The sequence below is a fragment of the Erpetoichthys calabaricus genome, chromosome 16, assembly GCF_900747795.2.
Source record: "Erpetoichthys calabaricus chromosome 16, fErpCal1.3, whole genome shotgun sequence".
NCBI classification, from domain to species: Eukaryota; Metazoa; Chordata; class Cladistia; order Polypteriformes; family Polypteridae; genus Erpetoichthys; species Erpetoichthys calabaricus.
The window spans coordinates 12,242,035-12,258,182 of NC_041409.2; the positions used below are offsets into that span (position 1 = coordinate 12,242,035).

At 38.0% G+C, this 16,148-nt stretch overlaps 1 protein-coding gene across 1 annotated transcript in view; it reads right to left on the reverse strand.

The window, feature by feature from the left end:
• The window catches only part of nrde2 (NRDE-2, necessary for RNA interference, domain containing), a 55,818-nt gene extending 55,567 nt beyond the window's left edge, over window positions 1-251 (reverse strand). The window contains exon 1 of the mRNA XM_028821323.2: window positions 133-251. Coding sequence (XP_028677156.2) covers window positions 133-202 — 70 coding nt within the window. The 5' untranslated portion in view covers window positions 203-251. The remainder of the gene's footprint in view (window positions 1-132) is intronic.
• Between the last annotated feature and the right edge of the window lie 15,897 nt (window positions 252-16,148).

Genomic DNA, 16,148 nt, shown 5'->3' on the forward strand with positions numbered 1-16,148 from the left:
AGAAAGCGGGAGCTCCGTATACTTTGTTCTGTGTTTTTTTTTAACTGCTACGTCTGTGTCATACCGATCTTGCTGCAAACTCGAGTACGTAAAGCCTCTAAAAACAATGTTCTAAACGTGTCTGCGTTTTACCTTTCGTGACAGTTTCTTTGCCGACATTTGAATCACAAGCTTCAGCTGCAAATGCTGGAAACAGCGCCATGTTGTGTTTTCCATCCAACAGCGACGCAGCGGACGCCGATTACGTCATAATACCGCGACCAAAGGAACAGTCTCGAGTCGGGGCGGAAGTTTGGTTTTGTAGTTTAGGGTCGCTTGGCCAATATAACTTAAAAATGTAAGACTTGAAAAAGTAGAGCGTTAGAAATGTAAATTGACAGATACGTAGGCGGTGGTGCTTAGTGTGGTGTCCTTTGAAACACGAGACTTGGGTCCAAGTCAGTGTTTTCTGTTTTTTATTTTTATAGAGAGAAAAAACAAAACAGTTGCAAATACAATTTAAATCAGTTCTGTAAAAAAGCAAGTTACCAGTGGATACTACGTAACAAGATACCAATTTCAAATAGATATAAACATTATAAAATGCATTGACTTCACTACAAACTTGTACAGTTTTTATGGCTTTTTTGTTTGCGGAAAATCTCCTTTTCACGTCTATTTCGCATTCCCGACAAAAACGGAGCAAAGAGCTTTCATGTTGGAAAATGTACATAATATTTGGACAATATTAATATAAGTTGACAATGTATGTATGCCTTTCAACACTTTCAACATGTAGTAAACCAGAAACTCAATCAGTACTTCATCTAGGGTTGCCAGATTAGAAAATTTGAAATACGGGACACTCTCTTAAATAAATATCTCTATATATTACTACAGTACAGTATATATATAAATTTATACATGCCCCCTACACACCCAGACCAATATATTATATAAAAAGTAGAGACATAAGTTAAAAACATAAAGCAAGGATTTTAATGGGCTATAAGGAAAACAAAAGTAAAATCATTTGAAAATTATTTAGATAGATAGATACTTTATTAATCCATCCATCCATCCATTTTCCAACCCGCTGAATCCGAACACAGGGTCACGGGGGTCTGCTGGAGCCAATCCCAGCCAACACAGGGCACGAGGCAGGGAACCAATCCTGGCCAGGGTGCCAACCCACCGCAGAACACACAAACACACCCACACACCAAGCACACACTAGGGCCAATTTAGAATCGCCAATCCACCTAACCTGCATGTCTTTGGACTGTGGGAGGAAACCAGAGCGCCCGGAGGAAACCCACGCAGACACGGGGAGAACATGCAAACTCCACGCAGGGAGGACCCGGGAAGCGAACCCAGGTCCCCAGATCTCCCAACTGCGAGGCAGCAGCGCTACCCACTGCGCCACCGTGCCGCCCTACTTTATTAATCCCAAGGGGAAATTCACAAATTTAATACATTTAATACAAGCTAAAAAAAATTCTGTAAAAGTGAAATAATTTGAAAATATTTATTTAATGCAGAAAACAGAGAAATATTATTATTATTTAATACAGGCAGTTAGAAATAAAGTGAGCTGTGGCAAGTAGTAACAACACACTTTTTGACGGTCACTTAATGTTGCAATGCTGATTCAGAACTGGACAGAAGGAGAGCAAAGCGGTAAGAGTGTCGCTGTCCTCAGCCAACCAGAGCAAATGAAGAAGTTGCAAATAGGCAGCAAACACGAGTGTCCTCGTTACATTTAGGTCATCATGAGAATCTGAGAAAAGAAAGCAGGGCCGGCCCTAACAATTGCGGGGCCCTATGCGAAACGGATTGCGCGGGGCCCAGTCGGGGTAGGGATAAGGATAATAAGTGAAAATTAAGATTTTTGTATTAGAAAATAAATTCGTCTTTGCATTTTATTCATTCTTTACTAAGTACAAAATCATGATCAAATTAACTTTACTTTACGAGCCTTGCGTGTAGCGAAGTCATACAGTATATCATCAAAATTTTGTTTCCTACATAGATCACGCTCAATAGCAAGAATTGCCAAATTGTTCAATCTATCTTCGTGAATTGTTGACCTCAAGTAATTCTTGATTAGTTTGAGGCGCGAGAAGCTTCTTTCACCAGATGCCACAGTTAAAAAAATGAAAAATGAACAAAATAAAGTATTTACTGATTTATTACGTCGTTATTGCATTTGATTACGTGATTTAACGTTTGAACGACAATTTGCATTTGATTATGTCACGTTTGCATTTGATTACGAGTAAATAAAATTTTAAAAAATACCTTAAGTCTACCAATTTAGGGGAACTTGAGGTAAGATGAACCACTTTTTAAACTTCCTTGTCAAATCCACATTTTTTGCTTTTTACCAGTAATTTTCAGTCAAATTATTGTTAATGATCTGCATATGCATGCGCTTGTCGCTTAGGGATGAATTGGTATGTTTTGAGCAAGTGTTTGTGAAAAAAAATTTTTTTATCTTACCCCTACTACGGGTAAGATGAAACAATCGTTTGGGTAGACGAATCACATTATTTTATTTTGTAAAACTATCTTAAACATTTGAAATGAGAGACTATTCATAAAACAAATTGTATAAAGATACAAGTTGACGTGCCGATGATTCTATGGCTGACTGTTAACATAGGGTGGGTTATCAATGTACAGGATCTTCGAATTTTATACAACGCTTGTTTCTGAGGAACAAGCTTTACTCACCGGTGAAAAAATCTTCGTCTGGCAGAAAAGAGAAAATTTAAACCACTGCCGGTAAATTTCAAACTATTCATCCAAAAAATCGATAACATCATCTCCATAAGTAGCCCCTCCTATTTGATTGGTTTCACTGAGCTGAGCCATCATAAGGTTAAGAACGGTGTCTGTTTCATCTTACCCCAAGTTCCCCTAAATGACGAGTTTAGAGATAAAGCACCCGAGCAGCTACAATTTTTTTTCAATTTTATTTACTTGTCGTAATCACTTGAAACAACGACGTAATAGATAAAAAACACTGTAAAACATAAAAACAGAATAAACACGCTGACCTATACATGATTATAAGTTATAATGGTTTAATTTAATAATTTACACCTAGAATTAGCGCGGGGCCTATGAAAGTGCGGGGCCCACTGCGGCCGCATAGGTTGCAGTGGCCTAAGGCCGGCCCTGAAAGAAAGTATACCGTAATTACTTATAAAGTTACAACTAATTACCGTAAGAAGGTAGTAAAAATATATTTTTATTACAAGATTTGAAAATGAACTAAATACGGGACATTTAGGTGTCCCTGAAAGGTCAGTACGGGACATCAACAACAACATTTATTTATATAGTACATTTTCATACAAATAATGTAGCTCAAAGTGCTTTACATGATGAAGAAAGAGAAAAAATACAAAATAAATAAGAATTAAAATTAGGGAACACTAATTAACATAGAATAAAAGTAAGGTCCGATGGCCAGGGAGGGCAGAAAAAACAAAAAAAAAAAACTCCAGACGGCTGGAGAAAAAAATAAAATCTGCAGGGGTACCAGACCATGAGACCACACAGCCCCCTCTAGGCATTCTATCTAATATAAATGATCAGTCCTCATTGTATTCAGGGTTCTCATGGAAGAACTTGATGATCACGGTCATGTGGACTTCTGGCCTTTAATCCATCAATGTAGGGACATCACGATGCTTTGATCAGGTGGTGGTGGCGCAGATCACCACCCTAGAAAACCGGAAAAAGAACAGAAGAGAAAGTAGGGGTTAGTACGGATCTTGAATATAAATACCATGAATAATAATGATAATTAATTGAATATGCAGAGCATCAGAATTAAATTAAAATGAAGTTATGAGAAAGCCATGTTAAAGTAATGTGTTTTCAGCAGTGTTTTAAAGTGCTCCACTGTATTAGCCTGGTGAATTCCTATTGGCAAGCTATTCCAAATTTTAGGTGCATAACAGCAGAGGGCCGCCTCGCCACTTCTTTTAAGTTTAGCTCTTGGAATTCTAAGCAGACACTCATTTGAAGATCTAAGATTATGATTTGGAGTGTAAAGTGTAAGACATTCCGAAATATATCCTAACTACAGGGTCACAGGGGTCTGCTGGAGCCAATCCCAGCCAACACAGGGCGCAAAGTAGGAAACAAACCCCGGGCAGGGCACCAGCCCACCACAGGGCGCACACACACACACACACACACACAAAGCACACACTAGGGACAATTTTTTAGAATCGCCAATGCACCTAACCTGCATGTCTTTGGACTGTGGGAAGAAACCAGAGTACCCGGAGGAAACCCACGCAGACACGGGGAGAACATGCAAACTCCACGCAGGGAGGACCCGGGAAGCAAACCCGGGTCTCCTAACTGTGAGGTAGCAGCGCTACCCACTGCGCCACTGTGCCACCCCTATAAACAGGATTTTAAAGTCAATTCTAAATGACACAGGTAACCAATGTAGTGACATCAAAACTGGAGAGATGTGCTCGGATTTTCTTTTCCTAGTTAAGATTCTGTCCTAGTTGCAATCAATTTATGTCTTTTTTGGGTAGTCCTGATAGGAGAGCATTACAGTAATCTAGTCGACTGAAAACAAAAGCATGGATTAATTTCTCAGCATCTTGCAATGTTATAAGGGGTCTAACTTTTGCTATATCTCTTAAGTGGAAAAATGCTGTCGTAGTAATCTGATTAATATATGACATGGGACAAAATTATCAAATATGGGACATGTCCCGTATATAAGGGACATCTGGCAATCCTAACTTCATCAGTCTATCTACAGTATATTTATATATAAAATGCTAAGGGTTGTCTGTCATGCAAAAACTCATGAACCACTGGGCCTTGAACCTTGATTTTGGTCTCATTTGGGAGCGTATGCTGTGATATGCATAACACAACCCTTGAATTGGGCATGCAGGCTAACTTGGCCATGTTATATGGCTTTGGGTCATTGGCACAGTGAGCAGTGTCACGGCCACGTGGCATGGCTGACAATAACACAATAGCCATGTGAGTACAAGTCGCGTCTGGTAGGAACACAGTTGTGGCGACATTGGATGGCCATGTGGGTCATTGCATTGATCAGAGTAAAACGTGTAGCAAATACTTGATTTTGGATTGTTTCCACCTCTGCTAATGTTAAGAACAAGGAACACTGTCATTTTTCAGTCCAAAATATTCTGAGCACGAAAAATACTTATGCCATAAAACAAATGTCTTTTTTTTAACTGTTTTTTACAGTTTGCAGCTTGTGAGTCATTTTTAACAGTCTTTTCTTTGGGAACTGTGTTGATGCAGGTTTCTCTTATTTTTTATTTGCCCATAATAATCAAAAATAAATAAACCAGGGCATTATAAAGAGAGGTGCGTGCAAATCCAACTTAAAAGCTTCGTGCACGCAGTTTTTGTAGCTTCTTAGGCTGACTGGTTTCCTCATATTTTCAAGGGCACTATATAAAATAATGCTTGGCTAACACAAAGAACATACCAAATTGAATAAAAATCATCAAGGAGAGAAAAGACATCAGAATGTTAAATGATCCTGACTATCCCAGGTTTTAATTATTCTTTTCATACTGGCTCAGTGGTTAGTGCTGCTGCCTCAACTTAAAAATCCAAGGTTTGACATTTGGCCTCAAACCCTGTCTGTGGAGTTTGCACATTCTCCCCATGTATGCGCCGGCCATTTTTTCCAAATAATCAATTTTCCCGACTCATTCCGAAGACATACATGTTAAGTTAATTGGCCCTGTGTAGTTAAGTGTACCCTTCAAATGGATTCCTGTCTTGTACCCAGAACTTCCCAGATAAGCAACCACCAGTTTCTTAAAGCCCTAAATTGGTTAAAAGTGTAAGAAAATGAATGGATGGATGGATGGATGAACTGATTATGAAAAGTGTCATCATGCTTTACTGACTATAACTGCAGTATTGTTAAATGTGGAAATAAAGGCAAAAAACACAGGCTAATTTCCAGGCACTAAATGATGATGTGAACAGATTTTACGTCTTCCATAACCAACTAGATTCTTCATTCTGCATATACAGTGCCGTGTGAAGTATTTATCCCTCTCAATGTTTGTCCTGTTTTGTTGCATTACAACCTGGAATTAAAATTGATTCACACAACATGCCTACCACTTTTAAGTTGCAAAATATTTTTTTATTGTGACACAAACAATGATAAAAAAAATAGAAATCATGGGTGTGTTTAGGTACTCACCCCCCACAAAGTCAATACTTAGTAGGGCCCCCCTTTTGCTGCAATTCCAACTGCATGACTCTTGTGTAATGTCTCTCTTAGCTTAGCACACCTCACCACTGGGAGTTTTGCCGATTCCTCAAGGCCAGACTGCTCCAATTCCTTCAAGTTAGATGGCTTGTGTTGGTGTATAGCCGTCTTTAGGTTAAGCTACAGGTTCTCAATTGGATTGAGGTCCGAGCTTTGACTCAGCCATCCCGAGACATTTAAATGATTCCCTTTAAACCACTGTAGCTTTAGCAGTATTTTTAGGGTCATTGTTCTGTTGGAAGGTGAACCGTCATCCCCATGTCAAATCTCTGGCAGATTGAATCAGGTGTTCCTCTAGAATTACCCTGTATTTTGTGCCACCCATGTTTCCTTCAATCTTGACCAGTTTTCCTGTCCCTGCCGATGAAATCTATTCCCACAACATGATGTTGCCACCACCATGCTTCAATGTATGGTGTTCTTGGGGTGATGGGAAGTGTTGGGATTGCACCACACATGGCATTTCCCATGATGGCCTCTGATGACCGGAGAACTTTCTAACGTGTGTTTGGGGATTCCACAACATGCTGCTGGGCAAACTTCAAACATGTTTTGGTTTTAGAAATGTCTTTTTTCTTGCCACTTTTCCATATAGCCCAATTCTATGGAATGTACAGCTTAAAGTGGTCTTATGGACAGATACTCCCATCTCCACTGTGGATCTTTGCAGATCCTTTAGTGTTATCCTTGGTGTACTTTTTGAATCTCTAATTAATGTCCTCCTTGCCTGGTTTGTGAGTTTTGATGGGTAACCTTCTCTTGTCAGGTTGTAGTGGTGCCATATTCTTTCCATTTTATTATAATGGATTTAATGGTGCTCTGTGGGATTTTCAATGTTTGGCATTTTTTTTATAACCCAACCCTGATCTACACTTCTCCACAACTTTGTCTCTGACCTGTTTGAAGTGCTCCTTGTTCTTCATGTTAATTGCTTATTGGTGTTGCAGAGTCAGAGGACTTTCAGAACAAGTCTGTTAATACAGACATCATGTGACACGTTGAATGCACACAGGCGGACCCTAATCAAATAATTATGTGACTTCTGAAGTTAATTTGTTGGACCAGATCTTACTTGGGTGTTTCATAGCAAAGTTTGTATAGATTAATACATATACACTCTCAACTTTTCAGTTTTTACTTGTTTTTTGTTATATACAGTTGTGCTCATAAGTTTACATACCCTTGCAGAATTTGTGCATTGTTTGGAAAATATAAGTAATCATGCAGAAAGATTTCCTTTTAATTAGGAAGTGAGCTCAGGCGAAGCAATCTATTACCACAAAATTTATGTGTGCCCTTTTTAAATCATAATGGTATAATGGGCCGGATCAAAAGTTTACATACCCTTGAATGTTGGGGCTGATAATATACACACAAGTTGACACACACAGGTTCAAATTAAGGGTACTTAAGGGAGAGTGTCCACACCTGTAACCTCTTTGATTGTAATATCTGTGTATAAACAGTCAAATTTAAATTCATGCAGAGCTGCATTGACTTTGCTGGATACCAAGCCTGGGGAAAGCAAAAGAACTGTCAAAGGAACTGCAAGAACCACAAGTTCTGTTATTACCAGGTCATGATTAGGCAGACCAACCAGGATTTCAGCCACAACTGCCAGAATCATTTGTTGAGCTACTAAGAAAACCCCACAAACCACTTCAGCTGAGATATGGGCTTCTCTACAACCAAGGTGTATTGCTGTTTCAAGAACAAAAATGGGCTGCACAGTTGAATTGCAAAAAAAAAACCTTTACTGTGCCAACGCCACAAAACAGCCCACTTACAATATGCCAAAAAGCATCTAGACAAGCCTCAAAACCTCTGGAACAAAGATGAGACCAAAATTGATGATGTTTGGAGAGGATACAAGAAGGCCCATGGAGAAAGGTGGATCTCTGATGTTCTGGGAGTGTGTGCGCTACAGTGGCACAGATAACTTGAAAAGTGAAAACTGATGGCAAGTTAGCTGAAAATATTGGAGGACAACTTGCATTCATCACTCCAGAAGCTGCGTATGGGATGCATTTGGGTCTTCCAACATGACAATGATCCAAACCACAAGGCCAAATTGACCCTTTGGTGGCTACAGCAGGAAAGAGTGAAGGTGCTGGAGTGGGCATCAGTCTCCTGACCTCAATTTCATTCAGCTACTTTGGGGAGATATCAAATGTGCAGTTCATGTAAGACTACCCAAGAATTTACAGGTCCTGGAGGCTTTTCACCAAGAAGAATGGGCAGCTCTGCCACCTAAGAAAATCAAGAGCCTCCTCCACAACTCTCTCAAAAGACAGCAGGCCATTATTGATGGTAAAGGGGTAATAAACTATTAAGAACTAAAGGTATGCAAACCTTTGAACAGAGACCATCTCATAATTGTCCAAATTACTATGTTTTGTTGAATGGTTGTACTATTCTGTGATGCCTTACAGTTTAATTTGGATTCTATTAAAAGTAAATGAAATCTCCTTTTGCCTGATAAGTATGGTACACACCTTACAAATTCTGGAAAGGTATGTAAACCTATGGGCACAACTGTATAAACAACTTATTTTATTTTCATTTCACTTCAACAATTTGAACTATATTGTTAAGTTCATTAAATAACATCCAAATGAAAAATAAAAAAAAAAACTTTTTTTTTATCATGGTACCATTAAATTGATTTTAAAATACTGACACATTACTAATGTTGCAAATAACTGATTTATTATTCAAATATGACTGCAAAGTCCCATTTTTCAGCAGCCAGTGTTTTAATGGTAAACTCTCTTAGCTCAACCAATCATGTGTTAAGGCTAACTGTGTTTATTATAGAAACTTTTTTTGTAATTATGTTAGGACTGCTGAAACTTGATATTCTGTTCAATAAAGTGCACTGTCTTTCCTTGGGTTGCAAGATACTGGCATTCCTAAAGTTCACTTCTTGGTTAAAATAAATACCAAAATGAAACAGTTCTCTCAAACATGTCAGTCTATTGTTTGTTTTACAATTTAAAGGTTATTCCATACCAAGAAACTGAAGATTTAATACAAAGGTGTCTATTCCTGTCTTGAGAGAAGAGAATAAACTTGATGTAACCAGCATACAAACAGAAAGGGAAAGCCTAGATGTACAACTCCATAACAGGGTGTGTAGTCTGAGACACAAACACCTTAAAACAAAACAGTCAAAATGGGCAAAAGTTTGGGATCACCTAGAAATCAGATGTTGAATGTCTGTTTTTTATGTGCATACAATACTTTTACACTTTTCTTTTCCCTATGTAGATGTACCTAATAATTGGACAACTAATACAGATTATACACATTAGATACACTCTAAAGCACTAACAGTTGTAATTTCAGCTCTGAATTTGCCTACTTAACATTCAGTCAGAGTTCAAGATACTATGTTACTTGAAACCCTTATTATCTTAAGCAATGCAGGAAAGCATTACATTTTGAATTGCATTAGTTTTTTTAAGTTAATTAATAAAGTACAAATATGCTGCAAACAGGACTCTTTTGACATCCTGGCTCCAATTAACAGTGGCTGTGAAAATTACAGTATGTAAATGACTGCAAAGCAAAGTTGGCACTAGGACAAATTTAGCAAGGTGGCACTAGGTTTACATGGTTGGTGGCTGATACTGTTTTCTATATAAATAAAGCCCACATTATTTTCAATTCACAACACGCCTCAGACTGCATAAGTAACAGATTACAGCAAACAGACCTTTTTCCTGCACAACGCAACACTGCAGGATTGCACTATACCCAGCCAAATACAGGTTGTGTCAATCAAACACATGTAAGATGGCACCAGTAGATTTTGCCTTTCAGTTGCTTTTTAAATATTTGTCACAAGTTCATTTGTAATTTTATTCCCTTTAAGGAAATAGTTCCTATCTTGTACAACCAGTACCAAATACTTTCCTGCTTTATTGGGTAATATTTATAATAATATATAATAAGCAAACAAGTCTATTTCAACATAAAAATTGTTTTGACTTGCATTTCCCACATAGAATGTTATTAAACTGAACCCAAGAAAATTATAAATACCACTTGTTATTTTTCTGCTAACGTTTGAAGTTTATAATATAAACCTTTCACTGTTTAACATGATGGCCGCTTATAGACTGCAGCATTTCTTATTTAACATGCTGATCATACATCTTGGTTAAAATGATTATAAAGATTCCAATAAAAATATCAGCCATTCATTTGTAACACCCGACTTACCACAGACAAACTTTTATCAGTTAGAGGCATATTATTTTTACAGGAGATATGCAAATTCACTAACATTCAAGTCACCAGTTATTGGAATTGCACAAAACAGACATGAAAAGATTGCAACGCTTTTTAATAACATGCAGTCCACATGATGGAGAGCAGACCCTTAAAGTTTGCTTCAGTTCTTCCTGACCATAATCTTAAATTACAGTGCAACATTCATACACATGGTGTTTGAAAACAGAACTTTGTTTAACTAGTCAAATGCTGCCAAATGCCAAGGACTGATCATTTCTTTTTCCATTATTTTATTTGTTGACAATATTTTTTCTTAAGATCTGGTTTATAGACTAATAAAAATAATGCTCATTATGATTTTGTTTCATGGCTTATTCCTTATATACAAAATATTAGGTCTTTATGGCTAATAAACCTCAATCCACAGTGTGTCAGTAAGAAGAATGTACTATTTAAAATTGATTGACCACACTGAGATTATAACACAAATTCATCTTTGTGCATGATCCCTTCTGCAAGAATTAGTAATCAGACTATTGGAGCTTTGGTCGCAATCAATAAGTATGTGGTCAAGTAGTTCTGTAGTAAATTTTACACAGAATGCTGCGGCACAGCAATCTTTCTACAAGATAATCCGCTATCAAGGTCAAAAAAATGAATGCAACCAGCAATGGAAGTGTTTCTTAAAATTTAATTTCCTGCACTACAAACCCACCAACTTTTTTCAGCACCATTGCCGTTTTTAGTATCAACATTGAACTACTATGTTGTTTTTTTATTAATGATATTCAGAAGATAACATAGCATTTTGTCATATCTGACATGTAATTAATTTATTTTGGGTCCTTTAAGATGTTTCTGCAATCTAATCCACAATATAATTATCATTCAGACAGCAGCACTAAAGAATAAAAAAAAATTCTAATAAGACACAATAACCTTCACTGTTGTGAACCATGTCTTATTAAAACAATCATGCAAAATGTAATCAGTTTTCCAGCAACTCCCTAAACTATATTACTGTGCCAGCCAGAAGTAGGTCACTTTGGCATTGAGCTCAAACCTTCAAGGCTTCCTCATCTTAAGGTTGTCTGGTTAGCACATGGCTTATACTTAAGTAGTTTAACCTTTTGGATATAAAAGATGGTGTACTCATTTTAAAGACTGCTCTACCTTCACAACACCTGATGAATTCTAGTGCAGAAACTATCGTATTTTATGGTTAAACTAGACAAAGAGCCCGTTTCGACAACGTAAAATGAAACAGGCACGAGTTTGTATCAGCAGTGTCTGAAGAACAAATGATAAGTAACGAAGAAGTTGTTGTGTAATGATTATAGTCCACTTTATTCATTACCGTACAGGCTTGTACTGTTAGTTGATGAATTGTCCAGGCCTATAGTATAATATTGAATGATGAATGTTCCAGTACAATATGGAATAGTAATAAGTATAAGCACCTCAAACCTGATATAGGTGTATTGAATGAATGCATAATTGAATCAGAATGCGTAATTAGGCCTCGAGCTGTAGTTGAAATCGCCTTTCAGGCCTCTAGAGCTTTAATCGAAGTCGCCTTTCTCTTTGAATTTTTGCGGCCGTAAATCCGCCGCCTGCTGCGATGTTGGGGTTGGATGTCGGCCTCGTAAGGTTTTTCGGGCAGCTGCGCAGAAGGCGACTGCGCATTCGGCTTCGGACGGACGTGAGTGAGGAGGCAGGCAAATTATGTATTAAGATATGCCAGAACTAAATACACACATGCAGATTTTAGATAATAAACACCTTATGCAATAATAAATGCAGAAATATGTCTTAAAAAAATTATTATCTAGCGCAGGGTCATGGGGAGATAATGTCTGTACCACAACTTGGGCAACAGACTGGCCTCCTGTCTAGGTCTGTTTCCTACTTTTCACCCAATGCTGCTGACATACTGTAGGTCCCACCGCCCTGTGAGCTTGTGTTATGCTAAGCAGGTCAGGAAAAAGGATGAAAAATAACAGAATTAACCTGTAACCTTACACCACTACCTCGGTAACTACTAAAAATGATTTAATAAACTTATTTATTTTGGTCAATTAAAATGAGTCATTAATTTGCATCTTTTGCAGTGTAGGAAGTAACAGCATGCATCTTTTGGCTCCTTTTTGTTAAAATTGTTAAATCATAGCTTGTATATTAGTCTTCTTAAAATATTTAGCTTGTGCTATAATGGCATTTCCACTATTAGGATGTAAATAAAATTGGACTTGCTTCACTGTAACCAAATGCTACCTTTCACCACATGGGTAGTGTCTGAGCAGACCCTCTTACTGGCCTTTGGCAGTGAACACTACCCAAAGGCCTGTCTCCAATAGTGGACTCTATTATTCCTATTCCAGAGAAGGTACAGATTTAGTGACAACCATATGAGTCTTCTTTTTGGATTCCTCTTTATCAGACCCCTCTCTTTAGGTCCATCTGCCATGGGTTCCTACAATGCATCTCTAGAAATTATTGAGGCCTTCAAGCCTCTTCACAATCATGCGGTTAAGATGTGCCATTGCCTCCACCCAAATGAAATGTAGAAGGCATGGTCCACTGGAAAAATACTCAAGATATCTCCTGGCTGGCCAAACAATTCCCTGGACAGAATTACAGACTTGCTAGGATAGAGAATAAAGAAAACACAGACATTTCTTCTTATATTTGCATCTCACTCACCATAGCAGTTAAATACATTCATCTATTAACATATTTTTGTTCACACTCAAGTAAAAATTCCAAACCTGCCCACTCTTGGCAAAGTAAACCCTATGACCACCTGGCAAAGTGATTTATTGCTGTCTTCTTGCAGATGGAACTGAAATGTACACCTAATTCCCCATTAAAGTAAATAGAAGAGGTTACACTGCATCACTTTGTAAGTGCCAGCAATCTAGGAGGAGAACTGCAATGGATAAGCTCCCCGCCCAAAAAAAACAAAGAACCAGTTCAGCTAAAGACTTTACATCAACAGCATAAACATTCTTAATAGTGTGGCCTAATTGGATTTTTAAAAGCTCTTCCGAAATATTTTTATTCAAATTAAAATCATCATAGTGTAGGTCTCTCCAGCAAAACTGTGAAGGAAAGAGACAGACCTCCAAAATTGTGGGGTATATAGTTCTGAAAGACAAAAAAGCAGAATATTTTAATATCACGCACAAAGATGTTCACATCCAACAGCAGACCTCAAACTTTTTAGCTTTTTAATAAAATTTGGAATTGGTCAAGCTGATTTCAAGTGCAACAAGATATTACCCCTAACCAATGACCTGACAAACCTTGCATACAAATACCAATGATTATCAGGTAAATGTCTTAAACCCTCAGTCCAATTGAAAAACGAGTGAATTCTACTTATATTTTAGGCCTGCTTTACACTGGACGTTAGATGTTAATTTTATACACATACACTATCATTCATTTCCCGAACCCACTTGCTTCTGTTACATGGTCGCGGGTTGCCGAAAGCTATCAGCACAGGAATCAGGCTTGCCAGAAACGGACAATCCGTCGTACCTATCCCACAGACATAAGGTCGGATTCCATTTGATACAATATGCACATCGACTGGGTCGTGGAAAAACGGAATACTTAGGAAGAAAAAACTCACAAACATACAATAAACCAAATCCAGCAGACCCATTCATTATGAGCACATTCGAAATAACCAAAGCGGCTTTAAAAAAAGTTATTCTAGGATCTGAAACTCAACATGTAAAAGTTTAAATCGGTGCACATTTTGATAATTTACAACCAGCTAACACTTTTTTTACCTTGATTTCTGTAACTAGAAATACCCGGTCTTGTGCCAACTCTACATAATTAATCCTGCCATTCAAGAGTGGGCACCGAGCTCGCGCATAGTTATCAGCCTTCCCACCTCCTGCACCTGCTCTTAATTTTACATGTATTCCAGCGACTTTAAAAAGAAATCATCTTTATAAGATTCCACCATACACAAACTATCAGCAAGAAAGCCTGGTCCGATCCAAAAACCCGCAAATTGCCTGACACGCTTCCCCGAAGTTAGTCAGAGGAAACTCTTCTAAACTTTGAAAAATGACTGTGGAAAACTCCGCGACTCCACACAAAGCCCTGATATCAGCATGCAAATTTGTAATCTAGACGCGGTAGTCATGATGCACCTGTAATTTTGTACGCGTTCTAACACACATCAGTGTCATGAATAATTGACCGTATATATCGGCACTGCTGCACACACTTTATAAGACCCATTGATGATAGACCGAATCGCACTACCCATCATAACTTGACGCATTGCAGGTCTAACGTAGCAAATCACGGAGCGCGACACACCGAACTAAGCATTGCAGGTCCGCCCTGACCAATCACAAGCGGCGTCACAGAGCGGCTCGCCAATTCTCCAGCGTCAACGAGGAAATAAGGCGTATGACCCTCTCGCTTTCCAGGAGTACCCTTCCGCTCACTAAATAAAATAGTTCCTTAAACCGTCTCGTCAGGATGTGTGGGGAGGGAAAGGAGGAGTGGGATCGGAGATGCGGTACGTTTTAGTGTTCGTATTCATTATTTGTAATACTTAGAAGCGGTATCATCGGCCTTTCTTCTGATTTAGTTGTGATTTCAATACCCCAAAACTTTAAATCTTTACTTTTTGATATTGCAACGTTAAATTGAATGAAAGTTTGTAGAAGTTAGTAGCCAATCATTCTTTAATCCTATTAAGTGCCATACTCAGTGGTGTAAAAGAACACAAGTCAGGGGGTAAGAAGCCCCGCATTGACAGTTAGATGTAATGAATTATTATTATATTAATTTAATATAGCGATTTTCACAATGAGTTGTACTTTACAAATCAATCTGTAGCTCAGTGCAAACATTTTAAACAAAGAGTGAATATACACGCGTAGCATTTGCAAATAATACATATTCAAGACATCTGCAAAATAACATTTGCCTAAACAGACAGAAAATGCAGTGTATTTTAGTGTTTGAATCTAGCGATATTATTTTTTTAATAAGCTCACAAAAGGGCATCACTACCTTTGTTTTTGTATGATATCTGGGAGACAGATAATAATTAGTACTGCTGCCTGAGATCCAGGCTTGAATTTTAACCTGGTCTCCATCTTTGTGGAGTTTGTATGTTCTCCCTGTGTGTATGTGAGGGTTTTTTTTCCAAATTGTTTCTTCTTTTCTCCCTTTTTTTCCAAAGTTGTACATATTAGTTTAATTAGCTAGTCTAAATTGGCCCGATGTGATGGAGTGTGTATATCAAGTGTCACCTATCCAGATCTAGATGGCACCTAATCTAAGGTTTGCTTCCTGTCTTGTGCCCCACGCTATAAAAATTGGCAGTAGCTTCCCTGAATGTATCAACAGATTGAAAAATGAAAGGGTGGATCTTGTGTTCTATAACTGTGCTACGTTGATTTGGAAAGTGAAAGGCACTATTTAAAAAGACCACCCACTATTTAATATGAAGCCAGTTAATGAATGAACAAATGATCCCATGCTAAAGCTGGACCCCTACTTTGTACTGATTTCAAGCAAACTGTACTTTTGCCATTCAAGGGAATATGAAACTAATAAAGAAAATACTTGGTTGCAG